General features: G+C 41.6%; 2 protein-coding genes across 2 annotated transcripts in view; both read right to left on the bottom strand.

Moving 5' to 3' along the window:
• Positions 1-8,933: 8,933 nt before the first annotated feature.
• LOC135463973 (V-type proton ATPase subunit H-like) overlaps positions 8,934-14,357 on the bottom strand; it is a 28,941-nt gene continuing 23,517 nt past the window's right edge. Inside the window, exons 10-14 of the mRNA XM_064741445.1 lie at positions 13,972-14,150; positions 12,379-12,504; positions 11,742-11,843; positions 11,068-11,181; positions 8,934-9,932 (exon numbers count right to left, since the gene is read on the bottom strand). Of these exons, the coding sequence (XP_064597515.1) occupies positions 9,860-9,932; positions 11,068-11,181; positions 11,742-11,843; positions 12,379-12,504; positions 13,972-14,150 (594 nt within the window). The 3' untranslated portion in view covers positions 8,934-9,859. The remainder of the gene's footprint in view (positions 9,933-11,067; positions 11,182-11,741; positions 11,844-12,378; positions 12,505-13,971; positions 14,151-14,357) is intronic.
• On the bottom strand, positions 9,107-9,750 carry LOC135463504 (uncharacterized). Its single transcript, XM_064740762.1, has 2 exons — positions 9,696-9,750; positions 9,107-9,591 (listed from the first exon to the last, which is right to left on the bottom strand). Exons 1-2 carry the CDS (start codon positions 9,748-9,750, stop codon positions 9,107-9,109), a joined length of 540 nt encoding a protein of 179 aa, XP_064596832.1.

Genomic DNA, 14,357 nt, shown 5'->3' with positions numbered 1-14,357 from the left:
AACTACTTTTTTTTTTAAATAATACGTGATTTTCTCGTCTGCAAAATCGTGGCTGGACGACTGAAAGCCAGAGATTTTGTTTCGAGAGACAATGGCGGAGAAGGAAATATACTAATTATTGGCGAAATATATGTACAAGTAGGCGTATATCTGATTATATATGTGTAGCTGAACTTTTATGGCACTGATTATGTAAAATCGCACCTGCAACAACACCAACGGCACCACATGCGGCCATTGCAGGTACAGTATTCGTAAACATGCAAAGTACGGGGAAAATGCCAAGTCCACAAACCCTCGTCCGATTACTTCAGCCGCCCCACTAACCACAAATAACAGTGGTCAAAATCTTGCCTGTACTAGTTCAACTTCTTGCTTCTACACAGTACATCGAAGATGGAAATCAGGTCAAGTGCACCAATTTTCGAGAGCTGATCTCAACATCCATATCCACAACCACAGTAAAAAGTAGGCCCTATGAATATCCATCTGCTATATATCGTCGTATCAGGGTAATCCAGTCTTCGCAATCGTGCAAAGAAATGTCATACATGTCTTGGAATTGATGTTCTTGGCAGTACTTGTAGGTGCCTAAAATTTCAACCGCAGGCACGTGCAACACTCCTGACCGCTTTGCCAGCGGCTTTTCGGTGTCTTTTGGTGACGGACATGTTCGTAAGCGGATTAAAAACAATTGTTTGCTGCTGTATATAGATTTAATGTATATAGATGATAATTTATAAATCTTATCCAAACTTACGAGAGTAATGCCGTTCTGCATTGAACTCTTTTGAGTCGTGTATATTTGATCTTGCGCATAAATGTTGTGCATTGGCCTGAGTAAAATGACCGACAGCACTTACTTAAATTCCTCCGCACTTCTGCGCATGCTTGTACAAGCAGAGAAACAAGACAAAATATTCTTGCTGATTTGAGGCGTAATTTCGTACGTTTTTTGGATTTTCCATTTATTAGATAAACGGAATCTCCAAACTCGTGATCCTGTAGTATCAAATTTATTAAACTGCAGTCAAAAATTTCGTTTGTTTCCCACCAGAGGCCGAAACAAGCAAAATTCTTAATCCTAATAAATAATAATCAAATAATAAATTTGATACTACAGGGTCACTCGTTGCAGATCCACTAGATATATTATTATACTGGCTTCTTCAGAAAATAACGCCGCGTTGATGGCCTAATGGTTAGAGCGTCTGCCTTAAAGTCGGGAGAGCAGGGATCAAACAAGGGCCGGGTCATACCAAAGACCAAATGGTACATTTGCCTCCCATCAGAGCTAGGAAACAGGACTGGTTGGCCCTGTGTCAGTATAATGTATAAACTGGGTGGGGTTTCATGTCTGGGTGTCTTGCAAATGATACTTCAGTGGCAGTGTGGACCTTCCCTGCCACAAGGAGACAGTCGATATACACACATCTAATGACTTCTCATCATCATATGACTGAAAAATTGTTAAGTATGATTGTTAATTGTAAAAGCATTCATTTATTTATTAATTCTTCAGAAAATGGATATACCAGTCGTGGTTTTTTCTCAAAAACAGTACTGTGTATTCTTGTCAAAAATGATATTTTCGGTTGTTCTCAGACACAATACTGTGGCGTCTTCCTTGTCACACTACTGCCCAAAATCTGTGTAAACTTTAACATTTAACATTTTTGCTCAATTTACACGTGTGCTCAATTCATTTTATTTTATACAGGGCTCAAAACAGTTCCGGAAAAGGTATGTGTGAATTTGTTACCTGTTTTATGGATTCGTTAGTCATGTGCACACACCTGTTGACAGGCAATTTTGTTTCCTTTATAGCTGTGCAGAGCTCGAATTAGAAAATCTCCTTTAACCTGCCACTCTTTTTCAGTCATAAAATTTTAGCAGGCCAAATAGCTTATGACCAGCAATGTTTAAACATGGCCTGCCAATTTTAGTAGTATTGAATTCCAAAATACAGCCGGCCCTTTGCAAAACAAATTGAGCCTTTAAAATTCACTCCAAAGCAGATGAGAATAGCACCTTTATTGTCACTCCTGCCAGTGTAAGTCCATTCCCCAAGTTGATATGTTGTTGCATTCCACAGAAACATTTCCTTCTGGCTCGTCAAAATAATTTCTTGCAGTCATGGCAAACATTTTGGAACCGCACACCAAAAGATATGGAAATGAACCTAACAGGACTGTGCAGCCTTAAATGACAAGTTTAGTGGTGGTTTCATCAGTCATCATGGATTAAAATACATGTGGGAAGAACAATTTTCCCCGTCACTTGAACAAGAAAAGTCAACTCTAAAGCTTTCACTCAGGGCTTGGGGCTAACATTTATGGTTTTTTGCTCCTCTAGATGCAATCCAGAGAAAGGTCAGTACTCTATCAGATCTTATGCGTATAACTAGTCTGAAATGGATTTAAATGTGTATGAGTTTTTGAAAGGATCATTTTGTCTTCAATCCACACAAAAAGTTGACATTAATTTCTCTTTTAGTAGAAGTAAAAATGGAAGCGCATGCCGCGGTACGAGTGCACATGCGCACACAAGCGAAGCGAGATAATTTTGTTGTCAGGTCGCTTTAAGTACAGAGTTATCTCGTGTAACATCTCTCTGTGCATACTCCTTAAGTGCATAAGTCAATCTGTACATTTCGCTTGACATCACTGCCACCAATAGTAAATTTTGCACAGAAATGTTTAACGACTCCGAGGTCATTGGGGTCACGGTGATGAGACAGAAAGCGAGTCAGAAAACATAAACAGTCCGTCTCAACCTTTGTTTCTAATAATACTTTATGCACATGGATTTTCTTTACCTACAGTATGTACAACATGGTTCTAAATCTGAAACAGTTTTATAGATGAATGCTGATAAAATAGTTCGGTGAGAGGAGACAAGTAATGAGGCTAAGCCTGAATATGCCTATGTGCGTCTCACATGCTCTGAGGTCAAGCTTGTTTATTGATGGCAGTGATGTCAAGCAAATGGTAGACAGCAACCCATGCGCCATAAGGAGTACATGTATGCTCTCTGTGGTTTGCAAAGGCCTGAGTTTTGCCATTTGCAGACCACTATATAGAGCCCTTCAGTGTGACCATTTTACAGGTCTGAGCATTTGTCAATACTACATCAGCACATTACATGTATGTCGTTATGTGTTCACACAGGGCGTGACACGCTATTCTCCACACTGAGAATTGGGAGGCCCTGATGTACACTGGGTGTGACAACCACAATACTACATCAGCACATTACATGTATGTCGTCATGTGTTCACACAGGACGTGACACGCTGTTCTCCACACTGACAATTGGGAGGTCCTGATGTACACTGGGTGTGACAACCACAATACTACATCAGCACATTACATGTATGTCGTCATGTGTTCACACAGGACGTGACACGCTATTCTCCACACTGAGAATTGGGAGGCCCTGATGTACACTGGGTGTGACAACCACAATACTACATCAGCACATTACATGCATGTCGTCATGTGTTCACACAGGACGTGACACGCTATTCTCCACACTGACAATTGGGAGGTCCTGATGTACACTGGGTGTGACAACCACAATACTACATCAGCACATTACATGTATGTCGTCATGTGTTCACACAGGACGTGACACGCTGTTCTCCACACTGACAATTGGGAGGTCCTGATGTACACTGGGTGTGACAACCACAATACTACATCAGCACATTACATGTATGTCATCATGTGTTCACACAGGACGTGACACGCTGTTCTCCACACTGACAATTGGGAGGCCCTGATGTACACTGGGTGTGACAACCACAATACTACATCAGCACATTACATGTATGTCGTCATGTGTTCACACAGGACGTGACACGCTATTCTCCACACTGACAATTGGGAGGCCCTGATGTACACTGGGTGTGACAACCACAATACTACATCAGCACATTACATATATGTCGTCGTGTTCACACAGGACGTGACACGCTGTTCTCCACACTGACAATTGGGAGGCCCTGATGTACACTGGGTGTGACAACCACAATACTACATCAGCACATTACATGTATGTCGTCATGTGTTCACACAGGACGTGACACGCTGTTCTCCACACTGACAATTGGGAGGCCCTGATGTACACTGGGTGTGACAACCACAATACTACATCAGCACATTACATGTATGTCGTCCTGTGTGAACACATGACGACACCCTATTCTCCACACTGAGAATTGGGAGGCCCTGATGTACATTGGGTTGCACTGCATTATGTGTAGATGCATTTTGTGGGTTGCACTGATGGTCGAGGTTTTTTCTCGGACTCTGACCATTTCCTCCCACCATAATGCTGGCCACCGTCATATAACTGAAATATTCTTAAGTATGGCATAGAGCACCAATAAATAAATAAATATAAGGTGGACAGTATAATACCACCACCCCCGAACCCCCCACCCCCCTGTCTTCTGAACAAATCTGACCCTGCTGTGAGCCCTTAACATATAGTGCACGCAGGTCATTGTCATTATATATGAATCGATCTGTTAGGTATATGCCCAGGTTGGGGCAGAAGTCGCCATCTTCTGGTGGCTGTTTCTCCCTTGCAGTTAATAATGGGTTTGTCTGTGCAAGACGTGGATTTGGGCTGTGGCAGTTAGCACGCCACCAGAGGGAGTAATGACCCAGAAGCCTCTCACCGTTGGGGTCACTGAGTTCATGTCCAGCTCATGCAGGCAACCTGCTCGGCCGTATGTGTATGTGGGAAAGTCTGTCGGCGATGTACAAATAGTTGTGTGTTTCCCATGGGCTCTGCTCTTTTTCCTCCCACCATAATGCTGGTACGCGTCGTTTAGGTGAAATATTCTCGAGTATAGTGTACATCAATCAAACAAATAAATAAAATAAATGTGTTTTTTTAAAACTATTTGCTAGGATGTGACGGCTATCGTGAATTTGTGCTTAATTATTATACAATGTAATGTAATTGTCCACATATATAAATATAGATATAACAAAATACAAAATCATTTTGAACTTCTATTTTGTGATATTTTCTGTTTTCTTTATTTAGTCATTTTTCACTTCCATGTCTAGAATACATTGACAGTTTTATAGATAAACAAGGTGTATGACAGTAAATATCAACATAGTGGTGCCTGGGAAGGATAGACTGTAGCTATAATGCATCCCTCACATTTCAAATCTGTCAGTAATAGCTGTCTGGGGATTCTAGCAAAACAGCAACTGGCACTGACTCGACCACACACCACCTGCTAGCCCCGGAATCACAGATCACTTTAAACTTGTTATTTTTTATGTGATGAAGCCAAAATATTGCTCGACAACAGAAATTCTGGGTAAGTCATTGTAAAACAAATTTCAGCTAAAATAACGGAAAGAAACGTATCAACTTTAGTGGCTGAAATTTTGACATAAGTCTAAGATCGCTTCGTCATCCTGGGGCCTGATGATTTTCTCTACTAAATATAAGAAAGATGAGATAGAAGCAATAATTTATTTATGTCTTTGATTGGGGTTTTATGCCGCACTCAAAAATATTTTGCTTACACGATGACAGCCAGCATTATGGTGGGAAGAAATTTGGAGGCCGGGGGAAACCCAAGAGCACTAGAAGGTTGCTGGCAGACCTTCCGTATCACGGCTGGACTGGAAGCCAGCACGAGCTGGACTTGAACTTACAGCAACCGCATTGGCGGGAGGCTCCTGGATCATTGTGCTGTGCTGGTGTGCTAACCCCCATGGCAACGGAGGCCCCAAGAAGCAATACTTACAGAATAGTCCACCCAAGCTAACATCTGAAACCCCTCATCAATAAACCTGGAAAATTGCATTGTTCAGTCCTTTCAATAATCTAAATATGGCATTGAAAGTTAGTGAATGAAAAAATGCATTGGTGTTCTTTCACATTTACATTTGACTGGTACAGGTAAGTACTGAATGGGAAGACTGTAACACATCCAGATACTAGCGTTTCTTATCTGAGAGGGTTACAATGCTTAATTAACACAAATAATACAATATTCAACAAATATAATTTACAAATCAACATAACTTGTCACATACATGTAGCACATGGAATGCAGAGCCATTGAAGAAGTGAGATAACTTCATTTTAACTTTCACATCTACGCTATGACACATTTAAATTTAAACAGAAAAAAACGTTAAGCAAAGCTCCCCATTTTTTTCCAGATTTGTTTACTTGATCTATCAGTCACTGAACATCGTACATGAATCAAAATCAAAGTCTTGACACATAACTTTTTATCTGCCTTAACCCACCTACACACTGTCGTATTCACCTGAATTTGCTCCCAATAAATAAATACATGGTACTCTGGGCTACATTATTATTGACTTCTCCATGCTATTTAATGAACACATTCATCTCTGCACAAGATTCCAAAGTTTTGCTTTTACATGTTAAATTCACTACAGCCTATATAAACTATATGTACACACAGTCAACATCACACATTGTATACCAATCTCTGGACTATATACAATAACCATGACCAGAGGCAACTGCTGGACTCACAAAAATGGTCTAGTGCTAAGATCCTCAGACACAACTGCTGGACTCTTCCCACAAAACTAGTCTAGTGCTAAGATCCTCAGACACAACTGCTGGACTCACAAAAATGGTCTAGTGCGAAGATCCTCAGACACAACTGCTGGCCTCTTCCCACAAAACTAGTCTAGTGCTAAGAACCTCAGACACAACTGCTGGATTCACAAAAATGGTCTAGTGCGAAGATCCTCAGACACAACTGCTGGCCTCTTCCCACAAAACTAGTCTAGTGCTAAGAACCTCAGACACAACTGCTGGATTCACAAAACTAGTCTAGTGCTAAGATCCTCAGACACAACTGCTGGACTCTTCCCACAAAACTAGTCTAGTGCTAAGATCCTCAGACACAACTGCTGAACTCTTTCCCACAAAGCTAGTCTAGTGCTAAGATCCTCAGACACAACTGCTGGACTCTTCCCACAAAACTAGTCTAGTGCTCAGATCCTCAGACAACTGCTGGACTCTTTCCCACAAAACTAGTCTAGTGCTAAGAACCTCAGACATAACTGCTGGACTCTTTCCCACAAAACTAGTCTAGTGCTAAGATCCTCAGACATAACTGCTGGACCCTTTCCCACAAAACTAGTCTAGTGCTAAGATCCTCGGACATAACTGCTGGACTCTTTCCCACTAAACTGGTCTAGTGCTAAGATCCTCAGACATAACTGCTGGACTCTTTCCCACAAAAGTGGTCTAGTGCTAAGATCCTCAGACATAACTGCTGGACTCTTTCCCACAAACTAGTCTAGTGCTAAGATCCTCAGACATAACTGCTGGACCCTTTCCCACAAAACTAGTCTAGTGCTAAGATCCTCAGACATAACTGCTGGACTCACAAAACTAGTCTAGTGCTAAGATCCTCAGACACAACTGCTGGACTCTTTCCCACAAAACTAGTCTAGTGCTAAGATCCTCAGACACAACTGCTGGACTCTTTCCCACAAAACTAGTCTAGTGCTAAGATCCTCGGACAAAACTGCTGGACTCACAAAAATGGTCTAGTGCGAAGACCCTCAGACACAACTGCTGGCCTCTTCCCACAAAACTAGTCTAGTGCTAAGATCCTTGTCATAAACATCTATGGAGTTATTCTTTTCACCTCTGTTTCTGAAGATGAAGATCTTGGCACCAGAACTGCCCACAAGGCCTTAGAGAAGCTATTATTTTGCTTAAACACATGATTTAAATAATGTAAATACAGTGTTTGTACCGCGTCGGATTATCCGACAAAAGTCGGATTTTCACAGTTTTGACGGATAAAGTAGGATTTTCATTAATTTTAACCCGTATTCGCCGAAATTCGTCGGATTTTGCCGTTTGTTGTGCAGAAGAATTTTGTCATGTAGAAAGATTTATTTTACTGTAATCTTTGAGAAATTCAAGGGATGATTTTTGCGAGGCCGAGTTCAGCAGACACGTCAGTCGCCAAAACTTTAAACGGTTCACTTACTGAAAATACACCCGCCGCGTCCAATGTACCAAAGTCAGGCTTGTTCCGGCCTTGCAGTAATTGAGCACACCCCATCCGCAGTCTTTATGTCCAAATAATGCAGCGGAGGGAGTAAGTACAGCTGTTGGAACCGATCACCCGTAAATTCGCGGAAAATCTCGAGAGGTCACGAGATTACAATCGCGCCATTTCCAAAGTCTTGCCAAGATGGTGTTACACTTTACGGAGAAATTATTGGAAACCAGCGACCCGAACGGGGGGAAATATGGAGATTGGATCCTTAGGAATGACAATTTTAATGTTACGTGCCGATTCTGCAAGTCCAATGTTTGTTTGAAGGAGGGCGAAAAGGCGCTTAGTAAGCATAGTGCTACCGGTAAGCATCAGAAGGCGAAGACGACTGCGGGATGCCGTGGGAGTATTGTGCATGCTTTTGCAGCTGCTGCTGCTGTCAAGAATGCAGAGGCCCGGGGCACTGAAGAGCTGGCGAGAGATGCGGAAATTATTTATTTGCATCACCTGGAGGCACATGGTATATCTCCTCACGCAGCAGCATGCACCTCGACTCTGTTTGCACAGATGTTCCCGGACTCTAAAATCGCGGCAAAATTTTCATTTTCTGACTCCAAGCAGGGTTATGAGGTCACGCATGGGCTCGGGCCGTACTACTCGTCTAATCTGACAAGCAGATTGCAAACCTCGACAAAAGTAGGATTTTTTTTTTGACCCCAGTACAAACACTGTAAATATGCAAATACCTCTACAGCATTATAATTTTTACTTTCATGCTGCTATTCTGTCTAGTCTCAGATTTCCCAGCTGATAAATGTGAAAAGGCTCAATGGTACATGTACTTTTATTGTTGCACATGGAAAGTAAACAGTTGCAAGGGACAAAAAAAAAAAGAATCTCAAATCAATCAATTTTTTTATCATCTATTATTAAACTGAGGTGATCAGATAGGTCATTTTATTGTGCCTATTATAGTGGTACTACTAGTACATATACATTCCAATGGCCTCCTTAACAAAAACACAGTGTACTTCACAATTTGCCATGTTTTACATGTATGCCTTAAGATGCTCCATTAGGTACTAATAAATAAGTATGCAAATCCACGTCTTGAACCTCTGGCAGCTGACACAAATCCACACTGTGAACCTCTGGCAGCTGACACAAATCCACATTGTTAACCTCTGGCAGCTGACACAAATCCACATCGTGAACCTCTGGCAGCTGACACAAATCCACATCGTGAACCTCTGGCAGCTGACACAAATCCACATCGTGAATCTCTGGCAGCTGACACAAATCCACATGGTGAACCTCTGGCAGCTGACACAAATCGACATCGTGAACCTCTGGCAGCTGACACAAATCCACATTGTGAACCTCTGGCAGCTGACACAAATCCACATCGTGAACCTCTGGCAGCTGACACAAATCTACATCGTGAACCTCTGGCAGCTGACACAAATCCACATTGTGAACCTCTGGCAGCTGACACAAATCCACATCGTGAATCTCTGGCAGCTGACACAAATCCACATTGTGAACCTCTGGCAGCTGACACAAATCCACATCGTGAATCTCTGGCAGCTGACTATAATTCCTGTTTACCTGTAGTCACAATCTGGCGACGCCATGGTCACATTGTATATACCTATGACGTTTTGAAATATTTTCTTAAACTGTTTCCTAATAAACATCTGTAACATCCTAGAAGTGTTTTTAGACACAGTATACCTAGATATTGTTTTAATATCAGACTTGACAGCTAACATTAATATCTATTCCAGCATATTTTCTGGCAGTGCTAAGGTGGAATCAAGCCTTGGCAGCTGACATGCCACTGGTGGTATTCTCCTGGGCTGTCTCTATCTGCTTACCTAAATACTCCCTGAAACACAGACAAAAGCACACAGATACAGTAATACATGTAGGCAGACATGATACATGACATGCCACTGGTGGTATTCTCCTGGGCTGTCTATCTGCTTACCTAAATACTCCCTGAAACACAGACAAAAGCACACAGATACAATAATACATGTAGGCAGATGACATGCCACTGGTGGTATTCCCCTGGGCTGTCTCTATCTGCTTACCTAAATACACCCTGAAACACAACACACAAATACAGTAATAGATGTACCCTAACTCTTCAACCTTTTCAACCGTCTATGCAGCCAATATTTTGAAACATTCTGATAGAGCGACGGGGTGTAGAGAAATAATCTGCACAGTTTTATGAAGCTTACATCCTAACTGACATGAACAAATACTTTTTAGCATCACTGTTGTAATGATTGTACACATGAATTCCAATAAAAAAAGAGCTGTAGTGGTTGAAAAGGTTGAAGATTTACAGTATGTTCATTTATTTTACTGGTATTTAACACTGTACTCAAGAATCTTTCAATGTTAGACCAGGGTCAAGTTAACGAGTGAATCTGTGCCAGGAACCTTTCAATGTTTGACCAAGGTCCAGTGAATGAATGAAGCTGTACTCAAGAATCTTTCAATGTTAGACCAGGGTGTGCCAGGAACCTTTCAATGTTTGACCAGGGTCCAGTGAACGAGTGAAGCTGTACTCAAGAATCCTTCAATGTTAGACCAGGGTCAATGCAACAAGTAAAGCTGTGCCAAAAATACTGTACATCACTGTCCCACACCTGACAAAACTGGTTAAAGTAAGAACCAATCCAATGTGAGTTTGTGACCTCACTGGTCAAAGGCTGACAGCAATGTCTTAAGTATGGCATAAAACACCAATCAAATAAATAAATAAATATAAATAAACACCTTACTCCTGAAGTTTTCCGTAGTGCCAAAAGGAAACACTACGTCTACCTCAATGGCTCTGTTAGCAATATCCACTTCCTACGTTTGCCAGGTGATTGAAAGACAAGAGTTCGAACTATCACCACCCACCCTGCATTAAGACTTGATTAAATGAAGGTGATGAGCAGGCAGACAAACACTGACAAAACAACTTTTTAAGCTGGGCTGCTGCATGACAATGGGTCACTCACCAGTTATGGACCATCAGCTTCTGGACAGCAATCAGTGCCTCATAGCGGACATTAGGATCTTCATGGACCAAATATTGCATCACCATCTGCTTAGCTCCTAACTGTTCTATCACACTGTCAACAGCAAAAGTACACGTGTCCTAGGTGTTAACAAAGCTGATAATATAACATAATATGCTTCAGGTTGTTTCTTTACTTGGACTCTTATTGTTATTTTAGTGATTTAGCATTTACAGTGCTGCCCTACTTAACTATCATGCTAAAGTCACCAGACATGAGACCTTGCTCAGTCACAATATACTGCGGCAGTAGTATACATAAGACATGAGAGACTTACATTTTCCCTGGAGGTAGTAGTGTGCATAAGACACGACCTACTTTCCCCTCTAGGATAATAGTGTACATAAAAACAAAAGAGGCTTAATATTTTCCCCTGGGGTAGTAGAACTCATAGCGACTGCATTAGTGAGAGACACCTGCCTCATTACACTGCCCTAGCGCCCTAACGAACTGAGCCATGGAGGCCGCCGGCTCACGTTTTGCCCGAAGTAGTAGTGTACATAAGACATGAGGAACTTACTTTTTGCCCCTGGGGTAGTAGCTTACATAAAGACAAGAGAGATTTACTTTTTGTCCCCTGTGGTAGTAGTGTACATAATACACGTAAGACTTACTTTTTCCCCCTGGGGTAGTACCGTACATATTCCCCGATGTCATGGGCTGCCACAGAGAGAATAAGGGGATCCTTGCTTGTCTCTAACAGCTTGATGAGAATCCTGCAGACAAAAGTCTTTTATTAATTAACTTCTAACAACTAATACAAGATGCTGCAGGTCAACTGCAATTAGCGATTAGACGGGTAATTCCCCCGAAACACGGTATGTGTACCTGAAAGATGCCGATGTCCAATTCATGCGATACATTATGTTATCCCAAATTTCTCTGTTACATTTCACTGGTAGTGTGTCTTAAGTTTAGAGATGCAAATCTTGCCATACATGCATGGACTTAGGCTTGGGAATGTTTACGGTGAACAATTATAGAAAAGCATACTTTTGGTTTTGGAAAATCTTCACCTATATCCCTGTGTAGTGAGGGCATGATATGCGATTTTATTTCTCAGTTTACTCCTCCTGAAATTACGTAAAACAGCTCTCAAGTCATCTCAGACACAGCCTCTAGGACCTCCCCCGAGTTCCATATTCATGATCTTTACACTCCCAACAGGCCTAAATCGGCCCAGGTTGCTTTGCTCCATTTTGCAGAGTTTTGCTGGGGAGCCATTAGTCTGTAAAGTCATGCAGCACTTACTTGAGGAGCTCATAGTTTTTCTCATTCAGCCTGCTGGCATTCTCTCTCCAGAACCTGTCAGACTTGTGAACGGGGCTCCATTCCAGCCGACCAGATTTCACCTCCGTAGAGTACTCATCAAAAGAACTGTCACAAAAACAAAAATCAAAGTTTTATTCAAGTATCTAATTTGATCAAATATTTTATGTCATTCATTTGATTTTATTGCACTTAGTGTTTATTATGCTCTTAGCGTTAATTATGCACGTAGTGTTTAATGCCATATTCAGGAATTTCTCACTTTAATGACAAAAGTCAGGTTTTTGGGTGAAGAAAAGCAGTGCTCGGAGCAAAAAAAACACCCTTTACCAGGTGCCTGGCCAGATTCTGGTCTTCAAAAGGCTATACTGGAGACTTTTGGCAGAAAATCTATTAACACACATCCAGTTAAATGTTTGTTATCATTTTAAAATAGCCCAGATAATCACCATATATCACCATATATCAGACCTGTCTATGCATGTGTTAATGTTCAATATTGACTTTAATTTATTTCTTTATTTGATTGGTGTTTTACGCTGTACTCAAGAATATTTCACTTATATGACGGCGGCCAGCATTATGGTGGGTGGAAACCGGGCACAGCCCGGGGGAAACCCACGACCATCCGCAGGTTGCTGGCAGACCCAATATTGACTTTAAAGTACCTATAATTCATAAAGCCGGTCGCATTTTAACATTTTCGAAGTACTGAATTATTTTAACAATATTTGATTCCCCCTGTCCTCTTCTCTGATCCCTGCCCTCCCTCTGGAACTCCCAGATAACATGAAGATACACATACGAGTGTGATTGCTGGAACATTTCCTGTCTAGATAAAGCTGGTTTTAGGTGGTGTAAACATACATCATTATCTCTGTAGTGCTGCTGCCCTTCCAAACTCTTGTTCTCTCTTCCTTGGACCAAATTTGCATTTAGTGAATGTTCTCCACTAAAACCTTGTGCTGAGCCTAAGGTACTTATAAGATACCTTGATCCCACAAGTTCCTGCCCCACCACCAACTCAGGGGCTGTATCAGCATTTAACAGCAGTTCCTGAAAATGTGTCACCTTAGATAAGTGACTTGCACAGATCTTACCTGAGATCTTGTATTGACACCTGAGATCTGGGATCTGGTATTGACATATGATCTCACCTAAGATCTTGTATTCACATCTGATCTTATTTGAGACCTTGTTGACATCTGATCTTACCTGAGATCTTCTATTGACACCTGAACTTACCTGAGGTACTGATTTGACACTTGATCTTACCCGAGATCTGGTACAGACACCTGCACTTACCTGAGATCTTGCATTGACATCTGATCTTATCTGAGATACTGATTTGACACTAGATCTTACCCGAGATCTGGTATAGACACCTGCACTTACCTGAGATCTTGTATTGACACCTGATCTTATCTGAGATACTGATTTGACACTTGATCTTACCAGAGCTCTTGTACTGAGACCTGAACTTAACTGATATCTTGTACTGACACCTGCATTCACCTGAAATGTTGCACTGACACCTGATCTTACCTGAGATCTTGTATTGAGACCAGAACTTACCTGAGATCTTGTATTGACACCTGAAGTTTTTCCATCAGAAATTCCAGATCTTCCATGATGTCGGGATCATCAAACTTTCGGCTCTCCAAAAGCTCTAGCTGTTTCAACACTTTACACTGAACCATAGATAACGCCATCTCCTGTAGGACGTCTCGATCTGTTGTCTTCTCTAATAGGTTCTGTGAAGAACAAAACATTCACTGATTGATTGAGGACAAGAACATCTCCTGTAGGACGTCCTGATGGAGATTACAAAGCACTAATTGACTGACTAGTTGGACAGGAGCTCTAGACTATCTCTGCTCATGTCATTAACCACTGATTCTGAACCCTGCTCACAGAGGTTCGTCTTCACTGTAAATACATGAGGTGTGTCAGCAGACAGG

Source organism: Liolophura sinensis, chromosome 3 (assembly GCF_032854445.1).
Source record: "Liolophura sinensis isolate JHLJ2023 chromosome 3, CUHK_Ljap_v2, whole genome shotgun sequence".
NCBI lineage: Eukaryota > Metazoa > Mollusca > Polyplacophora > Chitonida > Chitonidae > Liolophura > Liolophura sinensis.
Note: the sequence above shows the minus strand (reverse complement) of the source record. Positions and strands in the feature narration are given on the sequence as shown.